This window comes from Sceloporus occidentalis, unplaced genomic scaffold, assembly GCF_023333645.1.
Source record: "Sceloporus occidentalis isolate IW3139 unplaced genomic scaffold, rSceOcc1.0.p SCAF_6, whole genome shotgun sequence".
In the NCBI taxonomy this organism is placed as follows: domain Eukaryota; kingdom Metazoa; phylum Chordata; class Lepidosauria; order Squamata; family Phrynosomatidae; genus Sceloporus; species Sceloporus occidentalis.
The window spans coordinates 79,166,241-79,180,782 of NW_028316986.1; the positions used below are offsets into that span (position 1 = coordinate 79,166,241).

The following is a 14,542-nucleotide window of genomic DNA, read 5'->3' on the forward strand; positions in this document are numbered from 1 at the left end:
ATAAGAGAAGCAGAATGGTTCTCAATTGGAAAAAGGGTCAGGGAAGGCTGCATACTATCACCTTATTTATTCAACCTCTAGGCAGAAAATACTGTACGCAGAGCAGGCAGACGCAGGGGCAAGAAGACTGAAAATCAGAGGAAGGAACAGTAAGAACCTAATATATGCAGACAACACAATATTACCAGCAGAAACCAACAAAGATCTGGAGAAATTATTGAAGAGGGTCTAGGAAGAAACTGGTAAGAACATTAAGAAAACAAAATTAATGACCATAGATGATCTGGAAGAACTCATCCTAGATAAGAGATTTGAAATAGTCAAAGAATTCCCATACCTTAATCAGAATGGAGACTGCAGTCAAGAAATTAGAAGAAGGCTAGGATCATAGAATCATAGCATTGGAAGAGACCACAAGGGCCATCCAGTCCAACCCCCTGCCATGCAGGAACCCTCCATCAAAGCATCCCCAACAGATGGCCGTCTAGCCTCTGCTTAAAGACCTCCAAGGAAGGAGACTCCACTACACTCCGAGGGAGTGTGTTCCACTGTCGAACAGCCCTTACTGTCAGGAAGTTCTTCCTAATGTTGAGGTGGAATCTCTTTTCCTGTAGCTTGCATCCATTGCTCCGGGTCCTAGTCTCTGGAGCAGCTGAAAACAAGTCAGCTCACTCCTCAGTATGACATCCCTTCAAGTATTTAAACAGGGCTATCATATCACCTCTTAACCTTCTCTTCTCCAGGCTAAACATCCCCAGCTCCTTAAGTCGTTCCTGATAGGACATGGTTTCCAGACCTTTCACCATTTTAGTCACCCTCCTTTGGACACATTCCAGTTTTTCAACAGCCTTTTTAAATTGTGGTGCCCAGAACTGGACACAATATTCCAGGTGGGGCCTGACCAAAGCAGAATAGAGTGGCACATTACTTCCCTTGATCTACATACTATACTTTTACTGATGCGGCCTAAAATCACATTGGCCTTGTTAGCTGCCGCATCTCACTGTTGACTCACGTTCAACTTGTGGTCTACTTGGACTCCTAGATCCCTTTCACATGTAGTCTCATTCAGCCAAGTGTCCCCCATCCTATATCTGTGCATTTCATTTTTCCACCTTAAGTGTAGTACCGTACATTTCTCCCTGTTGAAGTTCATTTTGTTAGCTTTGGCCCAGCTTTCTAGTCTATTCAGGTCATTTTGAATCCTGATCCTGCCCTCTGGAGTATTAGCTATTCCTCCTAATTTGGTGTCATCTGCAAATTTGGTAAGTATGTCCCCAATTCTGGCATCCAAGTCATTGATAAAGATGTTGAATATCACTGGGCCCAGGACAGCCCCCTGTGGGACCCCACTGGTCTCCAGGATGAAAAGGAGCCATTGTTGAGCACACTTTGGGTTCGGACAGTCAACCAATCACAAATCCATGTAACAGTTACCTTGTCTAGCCCACATTTTACAAGCTTGTTTGCAAGAATGTCATGGATTGGAAAAGGAAGTTAAACAGTAAAGACATAACTCTGAACACCAAAGTGAGAATCATCCAAGCCATCATATTCCCCATCACCATGTGAGAGTTGGAAAGTGAGTAAAGAGGATAGGAAGAAAATCAACACATTTGAAATGTGGTACTGGAGAAAAGTGCTAACCATACTGTCAACAGCCAAGAAGACAAACACATTGGTTCTTGATCATATAAAGCCTGAATCTTTTTGGAATCTATTTGAAGTGGAAAGTTCTGCATTTTAAAGAAGTAGTGACAAAGAAAATCTGATTATATGTTGGAAATTAGCAATTATTCTGTTCTTTGAATAAACTAAATAATAATTATATTTCTTCTAGATGTGGAAATTTAAGAGAAAGGTTAGATTTTATATTATTTTAAAGCTACCTTTAAAATCTCTTAAACAGAAATGCCTGGGGACATCTAGTGGTAAATCTATGCAGTTTTTGCCTGAAGAAAGGCCTTTTTTCAATTATGGCATTACTGCAGAATACAGATATGTGTATCTAGATCTGCTTATTCACACGACTATCCTATTCATTTTATCTGATTTTCAGTTCTTTCATTAAGTTTGCAGTGCTATTTTTTGTTTGGTTACATTTACTGATCTTATACATAATTTTGGTAACTAGCCACCTAGACATTATCTACATGCTACTACACGAGCTGCCTTGAGTCCCTATATTGGGGGTAAGGCGGGATATAAGAAATAAAGGAAGGAAGGAGAAAATAATAATAATAATAATAATAATAATAATTCTCCTTCTACTAGAATCTCTTTACAATTTTTTAAAATCTTTTCCTATCCTGCCATTCAAATATTCTCATAAAATGTGAAAGATTTTGTAGCAATACACAGCTATAAAGCAGGGTTGCTTTGCTCCAAAACAAAATCATGCACCTCTGAAGGGAAAATCCCTTAAAAAAAAGATTATGCTCCTGATGCCACAAAGATATGCAAATTCTGGAACATCTGTTTATGCAAACCAAGTTTTTATTTGCACTACTTTTTCATCTACAAAATAAAATTTTCATTTTTCCATTTAGATGAGGGATTTTGTGAACACTTTGCAGTGTCCTCTCCTTTAGTGATTCTTAAGCAACTGATTTAAAAAGAGGTAGAAGTATTTGTCTATTCAGAGTAAAGGCACTGTCTCCTCAATTAGTTTGTCCTCAGCAATGTAGCCAATATAGCTGACTAAAAAGCTCTATGATATCTCAAGACAGTAATCAGTAAAGATAAAAAATGTCTGAGCAAAACAAAGAGAAAACAAAGCAGTAGACAGGATTAGACAATGTCAATATGATTGCAATGAAATGAAAGTGAGGCGTGAGAGTAGTGTTTTTGCCCTTCTGAAAGCAAACATTTCCGTCCAAAAATCTAAACACAAGACTGTTGACCAGGATGAACTGCTTTCCACTTTGGACATTTAATTGTAGGGCATGGAAAGCGGATTAAATGCAGTGTCCAGAACTACCTCATTATCCAAAGAACTTTATACCTTTGGCGGTGGCTGCTCCAGAAGTTGCTGGCGAAGATGTTCTAGGTTTTGTTGCTGTAACTGTTCAGCTAGTTGATGGAAAAGTGAGTTGTTCACAGATTCAGATACAAGTGGTCTAAAATACACAATCAGAACATTAATTTGTTGTTGTTGTTTTTACTTCACAGTAACAATCTTGTTCAGCAAAAAGATACATTTTGAATTGATCTATAATCTGTTGATACATCTCACAGATTGAGAGAACGGTTTGGATCTAAAATGCTGTTGTGAGAATAGAGGGAACTTCTGTCCAAAGAAGGGCAGTCTCTAAAGTTTCATTTTTATTGCAACTTCCCTAGACCAGATCTTATGCTTATTCTTCAGAGTTCCCAATATTTGACCACTGATCCTTTTAGAGAGGTTATGGCCCCATACACAGGCCAGAATAAAGCTGCTTCAAGTCACTTTGGAGGTATGCTATTTAAATGATGCATGCGTCCTAAGAGTCTGGAAGCTGCGCCAAAGCCATGTTCCAGTCCTAAGGACTGGAGCGTGGCTTTGGCAAAGCTTCCGGACTCTTAGGATGCATGCATCATTTAAACAGCACACCTCCAAAGTGACCTGAAGCAGCTTTATTTTGGCCTCTCTGTATGGGACCATCGTCTCTCTGAATGTATAGTCCATACTGAACAGCTTTTGGGAGGCACACAGGGCTGCTGTGAGAAGGGAGAAATGATAAGGTTCTCTTCAGTATTTATTTATTTAGGGAACTTATGTCCTAATCTTTGGGTTTCTAAAAGAACTGTGAAAACCAACCACACAGTAATTAAAATAATTATTAGTAGAATAAAGAAACATATTCTTTCAAAGCCAATATTCTATCCACAATTAAATCACTGAGGCTGGGAACTTTGAAAACAGATTTCAGAACAAAGCAGAAGTCTGCAATATTTGTATCAATAAATCAGTTTCTGAAAAATACTAACAATTGTGCCAATTAGGAGATCTTCCTTCAGTTAACTGAGTGTAAAAACAGTTCCAATTAAGAAAATTCCTTAATAAATTGATTATCTAAATAACACTATAACTATTAGTAGGAGATAATATTTTCCAACTATTACCTTCCATGGTTGGTTTTATCTTAAATTATACTGAACTGGGAAGGAAGGGAGAAGGAGAGGAGTTAGAATATGAGAATATCTCTGGCCAATTTTTAATTACAACTCCTCATATCATATTGAGTGCCATTAAAAATGTCCCTGGTCCTAAGGACCACTGGATGAAGGGGAGACATTCTTAACATTACAACTGCACAATATGAACACTTTATAACACTTTCATTTACTTTTTATTTGAAATAATCACAGTGCACTTATCCAAAGCAATTCTTCAGATCCCAGTTATGATGTATAAAACTGCTCTTGAAAACTAATCAGAAACTTTAGGTGGTATAAAATTCTTGTCTGTGGCTAGACCTCTGACCAAAGATTAGTTACAGCAAGCATGTAACTAATTTTTACTAGTTGCTGATACATTTTGAGGCAAACTTCAAAATGCTGGCTACAACCTATATAAGCCTTATAGAGCTTAAGAACCAGCTTCTTGTGAAGACTGCATTTCCTTATAAAATGTTAAAATATGAATATGCATGAATGTGCAAATGAAAATATTCACATTAAACAAACAAAACATTTTCATTCACATACTACGTCAAGTGGGGAGGGGGGCAAAATGTCCTCATGTAGATGTAAAAGGGGTCACAAAGATAAAATGTTTGAAAATCACTGGCCTAAACCTAATTTGCAAGCTGTTTTGAAATGAAAAAAAGCCTGCTTTATGTTGCATTTATTAATCATTTAAAATCCATGCATCTTGAAACCGATGTCACTTACAAAATACCTTGTAAAACCTTAAAAGATTAACATGTACAAATGATTAGTGAATATTTAAAAAAATCTATTTCAAAAGTAGAATCTGTTCATTTTGTCTGAAATACGAATCAAGCTAATATGGGCATACCTCAATTAACAAAACCATTGACAAACAAGCTCCTTTTTACAGTGTCTTTTTATGGGTGCTCACTACAGTCCCTCCCCCATTTCTTGTATTCTATCTAGTTGAATGGGGTGGGGTGAAGGAGGGTTAGAGGAAAACAGATTTTCAGTGTTGGGCTGCAGTAGCATGTCTGCAGTAAATAATACAATAAAGCTGACATTCTGATCTAGGTGATCCTACTGTACTTGTGTATGCTTACATACAAGGTAAACAATGTGTCTCCAGAATCACTTACTGAGCATGTGTGAATAGAACAACAGGAAGAAAAGGGGAAAGGAGAGTAGCTTGTCTCACCAGCTATACTAGCATATTGAAAAAGCACAGATCTATAAATTTCACCACCAAAATGGAAATCATAGGAAAGCAGGGGCTTTTCAAATTTTAGAAAATAATCCCAAGATGCCTTTTAGAAGCTTTCAGGTAGTCTCTAGAAGATTCAAAATGTTTTTGCTTACTTATGTGAGGCTTATGTGACCTAGTTGTTCCATTTCACATGTGCTTAATGTATGTTCTGAATAAAAGGTTTGCTGAAATATGTTGAACTGCTTTTCTTTTTTGTGGGATAGGAACCTCTCCCTATTCTTTCCATATTATTTGTACTTCTGGAACCAAATTTCTGATTAATAATAATAATAATAATAATAATAATAATAATAATAATAATTTTATTTATATCCCGCCCCTTTGAGGTCAATCGGAGCGGCTAACAATAATAAAATACAATACAATATATATCAAAATCTACTTCCCTCCCCCCTTAAAAAGTTATTAAATCAATTATAATTAAAACCAACAAATTAAAACAACATAACACATACACACCATTACAAAACAGACAAAAACAAAACAGCAAACTGTGGCAGCAATCCATTCAAATTTTCAGAGAGGACCTTAGGGACTCTCATGAGAAGAGGGTTCCTGAGGGTGGGATTATCTATCCAGGAAAGGCCTGCTGGAAGAGATCCGTCTTGACAGACTTTTTAAAGCTGTCTAAAGATGTCAGTTGACGGATCTCGTCCAGCAGGTCGTTCCATAATCTGGGGGCGACAACAGAAAACGCCCTCTGGGAGGTAGCCGAAAGCCTAGATCTTTGAGGCTGCAGCAAATTCCTCCCAGAGGACCGAAGTGTGCGGGGAGGATTATATGGGAGGAGGCGGTCCCTGAGATAGTTTGGACCCAAGAAGTAAAGTCCAGGAACACATTTACTTCGTTAACTATGATACACCTGTATTCTAAATGACCACCAGGTTTTTAACTTTGAGAGGCTCCTGTCAGAAGGCAGAAACAATGGCAATAACAGCACACAAAATTGTGCACATAAAAAACTCAACAAAATGAAGTGATTTTAAGAGACTGCATTTACACTTGAAAGTATCTGAAGTTAAAAAAACCAGCATAAATATTTGGGAGAGATAAAGAAACTATAAAATGTTGTTAGTGGCAACAAAACAAATTGGACTGTCTTTTTCGCTACTGAAAGTCTGAAAAAAAAAAAAACTCCTAAATTTTCTCACACAAAAATATCACACAGAAGATGCACTTGCTAAATTACATCTAATTAACATACTAATGAAGTGCTTCTAATAAAAAATATATAAAGTCTTACAGTTGAGAAGTTGGAGTTTCTTTTTTAGGTTCTTCATTAATATCAACTTCTTCCCTAAAATCCCCAAACCTATCCATCAGCTTCTAGGAGAAAACAAAACTTGCATTAGAAATTGTGAAGACATTACTTTAAAGACACTAATAAAGAAAAGACAAACTAGTTGAATTTATCTGAACAATAGATACTTTTAATGTTTCAGATATTTATTTAGTGGGCTGAGCCAACATTAGGTTAGTGGAAAAGGTACAAGAAGTGGTATTGCTTCCCTGCAGTTGTCAGACTTGGTAGATGTAAAGCACTTATTTAGAAAAGCTTCTCCGTTCCTGTTTCAAATAGCACATACTCTTTACTTAGGCATCTTTCACTTAGCATACTTTGTTTCATAATGTGTAGCTGAAACATATGCTTATTTTACAAGTCTGATTGCTCAGGCACTTATCCTTGAGGAAATCCTATTGTGGCAGGAAAAAATGGCTTAATTAAGGGATATACCTTCTCCTTGGTGTATAATTTGATCTTTCATGTATCAACCTATGCACATTAGCACATAGTGTCCAAATCTTAATGAGCCATAAAACTACCCGAATAAGCAGAACTGAAGTAAAAGAACTGACATCTGTACTAGGATGAAAACAGTGTTTCGACAAGTAGTTTTCCACCATATGGGAACCAATGCACTTACTTGGCATGTAAAAAAGGATAAAATACAGATAAGCTATACAACCGGGTGTGTGTGTGGGGGGGTGGGGGTGGGGGGGGTATCTGATGAACACAAATTAGTCTTCCAGAGGTGCATCTTGTGCTGTACTTCAATGTATGTAAAAAATGAAAAAGAATGTTCCAACCTTGTTAACAATATGGATTTAAAGTAGATTATCTGTGCATACATCAAGGATCAGCGTTCCATGTTCTGCTGGTAAAAATGTACAGCACCACTGACTCATACGGTACCATACAGTACCAGAAATCTGTAACCTTGTGTAGGTAATACTGTTTTCTATGATTTGGAGATTTATAAAGATCTTATAAAGTGGTCTAGTAGATGAAATGGTAAAGCCCAGGAATGCAAGAAAAAGAAACTCATAATACAACCTGTTACCTAAAAAATGTAGAAGACAGGATTTTAGGGTAATACTAATCATCCAGCACTCAGGGCTGTGCATGAAGATCTCAACTGGATAAAAAACTGCAAATGAAAGACCAAACAGCTGGTGATAACACTGATCACCTCCTTGTGGATGTGCTGGACAAAATCCATGAAAATACATATTGTCATTTCAAGTCACAAGCAAAATGTTTGTTCAAGGTTGGCAAATCAACTTCTACCTTATTAAAAGAGACATTCTGTTCTAGCGGATTAAGAGTATTGGCGGCAGCGGCAGCAGCTGTAAGTTGTGCAGTGAGGGCTTGTAACTGAACAACAAGTCCAGCATCCAGTGCCTGAAGCAGTGATGGCTGTGGTTTCTGCTGTTGCATTTGCAATGTTTGTATTAACTGCTGAAGCTAGAATGGGGCAGAAGGAAGAAGAGAAGGGACAGTGACAATTTTTTGTTAAAACATAACATGTTATCTTAAGTTTGAAAATAAATTCTGATATTGATAATTCAAGTGTGCTGCATGCTCAGCTACAAAACAAAAACAACTCCATAAATGCTTCTACATATATTCTGGGGAGAGGAAATGACGCAAGCTAAAATTATTTCTATTTTATTTTTCATGATACTAATTAACCAATGACAAGCCAAGTATCAAAACCAGTTTTAAAATAATAACTATTAACATTTGAATTAATCTTCACTCCTTCCTTGGGAATTTTAACTACTGTATTTTCCAGCATATAAGACTGGGTGTATAAGACGACCCCCAACATTTCTTGTTAAAATATAGAGTTTAGGATATACTCGCTGTATAAGACTACCCCTCATCCAAATCCAAGGAGGGAGCAGGCCAGTGGTGCTCGCGCTGGCCGGGCTCCCTCGCGACCTCTGCGGAGGCCTTGGCCTCCTCAGAGGCCAGGAAGGAGGGAGCAGCCCGGCTGCGATCACGGCGGCCACGCACTCCTTCCAGGCCCCTGTGGAGGCCTTGGCCTCCTCAGAGGCCTGGAAGGAGGGAACAGCCCCGCTGCGATCATGGTGATCGTGGGGGCCACGCGCTCCTTCCAGGCCCTTGCGGAGGCCTCGGCCTCCTCAGAGGCCTGGAAGGAGGGAGCAGCCCCGCTGCGATCGTGGCTGCGCTCCTTCCAGGCCCCTGCGGAGGCCGAGGCCTCCTCAGAGGCCAGGAAGAAGGGAGCAGCCTGGCCGCAATTATGGCCGCACTCCTTCCAAGCCCCTGCAGAGGCCTGGACCTGGGAAGGTGGGAGCAGGCCGAGGCTTAACCCGGCGTACAAGACGACCTCCAACTTTGAAGAACATTTTCATGGGTTAAAAAGTCATCTTGTACGCCAGAAAATACGGTATGTATAGTGATAAACCAGCACCGTTATCCAATTTGAGAATATGGGAGAGCTGAACCTGATCTACCTGTTGGCCTTGTGGACTCTGTAGGATCTGTGCTACTGCAGCAAGAGTATCTGTATTGGTTATCTGAGACACCCAAGGATCAGGTAAACTCTGGATCACATTGGCTGGTGTAGCAGGTGTTACTGGAGTTCCTGAAAACAAGAGAAAGGCAGGAAGTTCTCTTTCTATACTTATTGACAACAACAGCAAATGGTAATACAAAAATTAAAAATTATTTACATCTTTATCCAAATTTTCTTCAATAAAACATGTAAAAACCAGGTTTCCCATCAGTTTGGCTAACAATTAACAGATCCATCTAGATGGGACACAGGCTAAGATTAGTCAAAAAGATAATAAACAGACATTCTCTACCAGAATAGCCCTGCATAACTTTGGGGGGGGGGACCCCAAAAACAAAAAACAAAACAAAACAAAACAAAACAAAAAACAAAAACAAGCATTTCCCCACTATCAACCAATTTCAAGCAAGGAAAGCTTAAATCAAACCTAGTTCTGGGAATGAAATATGTATACTGTTACTATGCATTTCCTGCTTGCATAAACCTCATACACTAGGCCTCCCCAAACTACACAGGGGTAAACAGTGGGCCAAGGCCAAGTGAAGCATCTGTGACCCCTTCTCCATGGCCTTCCACAGGTACCCAAACTACTGCTGCTGTTAATTCCCTCATCCTTCAGTGTGACACCTCTGCAGCAACAATTATGCTGGAAAAGGCAAAGCAGATGGACACTCAGAACATAACAAAATACAGATATTGCCCAGTTCCTTGTTTGTTTTAATAGCACCAGAAGGACTTTTCATTTTCTAAGAAAATCTGACACTTACATACTGTATTATGTTCTCCTAAAAAGAAAGAATCATGATTCTTCTTTTTTGGAATATACAGTTGTCCCTCCTGATTTGTGGGGATCCATTCCAGACCCCTTCCCCCCGCAAATCTGGAAAAACACAAATATTTAAGTCCCTATTGGTTGCAATGGCAGCGTGCGCTCCCACATGTGCCACTTTGTCCCTCCCCGCTTGCTGACCATGAAGGAGTTAGTGAAACTGCAGACTCCAAGTTCGCAAACTGGGAGGGACAAGTGTAGTCCAACTTCAGTCCAGAATTCCAATCCACAAATAATCTTTTATTGTAATAAAGGTAGAATGAACCTAAAACCACATCATATCCCTAAATACGCTTCCAAACACATGACTAAACAGAAGCGAATGGTATAGATTCAAACTTCCTCCCTCCAACCTAGTGAACACTGCCTATCTAAATAACTATATTGTTTGGAAACTGAACATAATGGTGTGCACACATTCCATAACTCAACTTCAACAAATGCTGTGTTGAGCATAGGCATATTGCTTTGGACACAAAATATGCCTACTCAACACCCAAGGAAAAAGAGTTTATTTTCCCTAGCCATTTCCTGTCATTTATCCTTCTAGAAAAGGAGTGGGCAAATTGAGGCTCCTGGGCTCTAATCTGTGGCCACTGAAGTCCCTACCAGTACTCCAAAGGCCTCCAAACCCTCCATTTAAAAAAACAACAACAACAATCAGAGTGATTTTGGGCCCTTTTACCTTAAATCCAAGCAGAACTGTGCTCTATGAAAACATACAACTTTCCTTAATGTACAAATGGTGTCATGTGTATTAACTTTCACTAAGTATTTTATTGCCATGGCTTTTTCATTTGATAAAGTTGCTTACTCACCTGACAACAATCCATTTTTCTACCAATAGATGATTAATTAATAAGATTAACCACCTGAGTCATAAAATGGATACTAATACATTTTTCTCTTACATTAATTTATATAATATTACATTATAAAAATATATCAAAATACCAAAACTAAAATGTCAAAATATTAGACAAAGTAGAAGCAGCTAAACATTTGTAAATATAAAGCAGGCATCTAACTGGAGGCACCAGGAGACAATGAACAACTGCAACAAAAGTATTCTGCAGAAGTAATACATCTTCCCTTATTACATTCAAGCCATTAAAGTCAACACAAAGTTATATGAACACATTCTGTTACCTGGTGTATTGTTACTCATAGTTGCTGTTGTTCCAGGCAAGACTGGGGTTACAACTGGAGGAGGAATTCCTGCTGCCATATCCAGTAGAGGCTGTATAATTTCACTCTTGAACACATTATTCTTCTGCCATAAATTGAGCACTCTAACTATTTTACTCTAAAGAGAAGAAAGGGTAACACAAATTTAATACTGGCTTCACACAAATCTCTACTATTGTAAATTAAATAGATATTGAAGTAACGCTTTTGAGCTGGGCTAATTAGAATGGTTCTTCAAAATATCATCTGGGTTATGAAGAATATGCAATGAGCTTGTTCTTTTTTATTCACTTCAGTATCTATTTCCTCCTCCATGTCTAGGTCGCTGTAATTACTATCTGCCACAACCTCTGCATCAGGCAACATGATTAGTCTCCACACCATTGTTTACAATCCCATTATAATTCATGGAATAGATTCTATGCTATGGTATACTTAGAAGACTATGGTGATCATAGTCTTTCTAGTTCACAAATTAGAACAAATGAATTAAATGAAATAGTATAGAAGAGGAAAAGAAAGAGTGATCAAACTGCATGCTCCTGCCCTCCAAAGTATGTTTTAAAATAGAGTAGAGCAACTCCCTGAACACCAGAAGTCACATAAATTTCCTATTGGAACTGAGAGCTCTGCATTTTTCCTGTGCTCCTAGCTCAAACCTTTCAAAAAGAAAGAAAGAAAGAAAGAAAGAAAGAAAGAAAGAAACCCTCAGGCTTTGTGAGTCTCGTGTGTGTGTGTGTGTGTGTGTGTGAAATTTTGTAAGGTTCTGCCTCTGAATATGATTTTGGTCAAGGAGGAACTTTTCCCAAAATTTACAGAATTCCAAATCCTAGGATTCCTAGGATGGAGCCAAGATAGTTAAATTAAGACTAAACTGCTGTAATTGTGTAGTGCCACACAATTTTAGCCCATGTGGCACAGTAAAGCAACTACTCAATTTAGACTATAGTATTTTAATTTAATACCATGAATCATTGCAATACTCAAAAGATTTCACTCAATATACATTCTCTCTCCCTATAATGGAATATCATAGGTGCGGTACAGACCGGCTAAATGCGCCATGCTCCCGGCACGCACCAACCGCATGCTCCCTAACCCTAGTACATGTGGGAGGGCGCCATGGTTGTGCGCCCTGCCCACACCTTAAATAATAAATAAAAATAAAAATTTTATTTATATACCACCCTTCTATAAAATCAAGGCGGTGTACAACAATCATAAAATACATAAAATACAATACAAATGGAAACAAAACCTGTTAAAAACACTCCAGCCAGCTTGCCACTGCTGACGTGGAGAAGAGGGAGAATTTAGTCCTTGCACACGGTGATGTTAGCTGCACAGCATCCGAATGGCGCTGCAAAGCTGCGACGTCACCATGCTGTCCTACTGCGCTTTGTTGCGTTGCAGCTGCGCAACAAATAGTATCTGCTTCTAAGTGCTCCTTTTTTGCCGCGCAGCAGTACCACACCATTTGGTTGCTGTGGTAACGCTGCGCAGCAAAGAGAGGCAGCTGCAGCCTGCCTTTTGCAGGCGGTGTGTACCAGGCCATAGATTCCCAAAATCTCTTTCAAGTTAAATGAAGAAAAACCCCAGAATGCTACCCTCTTTGGCTTATCATAGGACTTAGAAGTGTATTAACAGTAAAACTCAAAGACATTTTGATCTTTCTTGAGATTAGGTCAGCTACAAAATTAATATTCCACCTTCTCTCTAAGAGAAGTGGATAATGTTATCTTTCCTTGGTAGTATTACTATGGGCCAGAACAAACTGGCTGGTAAAGCCGGCTTCTGCATGGCTTGGGAACATGGCGTATAGACACGACATGCCCCAAGACGTCCAGAGGCCACCCTGGGCAACCAACGTGGGTGGCTTCAAGATTCTTCAGGGGCACAGCGTTTACATGCCGCATGCTTTTGGAGCAGCTTGAACCCTGCCCTGAGGTTACGACCGGGCCACCTAAAGCTGCTTTTTACAGGCCCATATAAGAGTCGATCTTTTCTGCTCCTCTTTGTGCTGGCTCCAGGGCAGATTGGGGCAGTGATATATGGTTGCCACAGCACTGACCCAAGCGACACCAGGGAGGCCCCAATTTGCCCTTTTGCAGTAGTCTGTTCTGCCACTAACGCTTGAAAAGATTACTGAGATTAATGTTAATGAAGTCCTCTGAGCAATTAGCACAAGCATTTTACTATGATCAACAGTGTTTATTAAACAGTAAGAACAATTTAAATACACACAAAAGCTATAATCCTATATTCAAAAACTATGCTCTCTATACAAACGTATATCTACATCTGTGGGCTACAATATTCAAGTGAAGTAAACTGAAATTCAACAAATGAATTGTTTACTTTTTGAGGGGGGAAAATAAAAGTTACTGTACCTTGTCATCCCCAGGGCAACGATATAAATTCTGAAAAGTGCTAATGATGTTATTGCTAAATCTTGGAGCAAACACATCCTTTTCTTGCCCAAACTGATGTCGAGACTGTCGAACAATGGAATCAATGACATACAAGCCTGGCACCTTGTATTCCGGTTTACACTACAAAGGAATGGGAAAGAATACAGTACTGTATTTTTATGCATGAACTACTGGATCACTGAACTTTGCACCTAGAAATCTAGTAAGTAAAAACAGTAAGAGCAAACCACTTCAGGTTCTTTAGCTATCTTACCATTTATAGTGGCAAAAATGAATATCTAAAGCTACCGCCCCAAAAACAAACAGAAATACAGTGGACCCTTGCCTTACGCAGGGGATCCATTCTGGACCCGCAGCATAAGGCGAATAGCGCGTATGCTCGAGTCCCACTGAATATAATGGGGTTGGGTGCAGCAGTGCATGCACGCCACGTGCGTGTGTGCCATTCATCTCATTGCTGCGCAGCTTCAGCGTAAGCTGAAAGTAGCATATACAGTCGGCCCTTGTTATACACGGATTTGTTATACACGGATTCAAGCATACACGGTTTGAAAATGTTCAAAAAAAGTATAAATTTCAAATATGAAACCTTGATTTTCCATTTTTTTATAAGGGACACCATTTTTCTATGTCATTATATCTAATGGGGCTTGAGCATACACAGATTTTGTTATACACGGGGGATCTTGGAACAAAATCCCAGTGTATAACAAGGGTCCACTGTACTGTGCCCGCGTATGGTGCGGGCGTACTGTATATCTTGAATAGAATGGAATTACAGTAGCTTAAGCCTTCCAACAAGTCTAATCAACATCAAGCAGAGATATATTTTTCAGGGCATGTTTATAGGACAATGACAATTAAAGTG

General features: G+C 39.1%; 1 protein-coding gene across 3 annotated transcripts in view; it reads right to left on the bottom strand.

Annotated features, from left to right (window-relative positions):
• Positions 1-14,542, bottom strand: part of SCAF8 (SR-related CTD associated factor 8) — a 111,276-nt gene that overhangs the window by 75,150 nt on the left and 21,584 nt on the right. For 2 of the 3 annotated variants that reach the window (XM_089530154.1, XM_089530153.1), the window contains exons 4-9: positions 13,633-13,794; positions 11,204-11,360; positions 9,164-9,294; positions 7,971-8,147; positions 6,645-6,727; positions 3,005-3,119 (exon numbers count right to left, since the gene is read on the bottom strand). In XM_089530154.1, coding sequence (XP_089386280.1) covers positions 3,005-3,119; positions 6,645-6,727; positions 7,971-8,147; positions 9,164-9,294; positions 11,204-11,360; positions 13,633-13,794 — 825 coding nt within the window. The remainder of the gene's footprint in view (positions 1-3,004; positions 3,120-6,644; positions 6,728-7,970; positions 8,148-9,163; positions 9,295-11,203; positions 11,361-13,632; positions 13,795-14,542) is intronic. The other variant, XM_089530155.1, reaches the window with a different exon arrangement.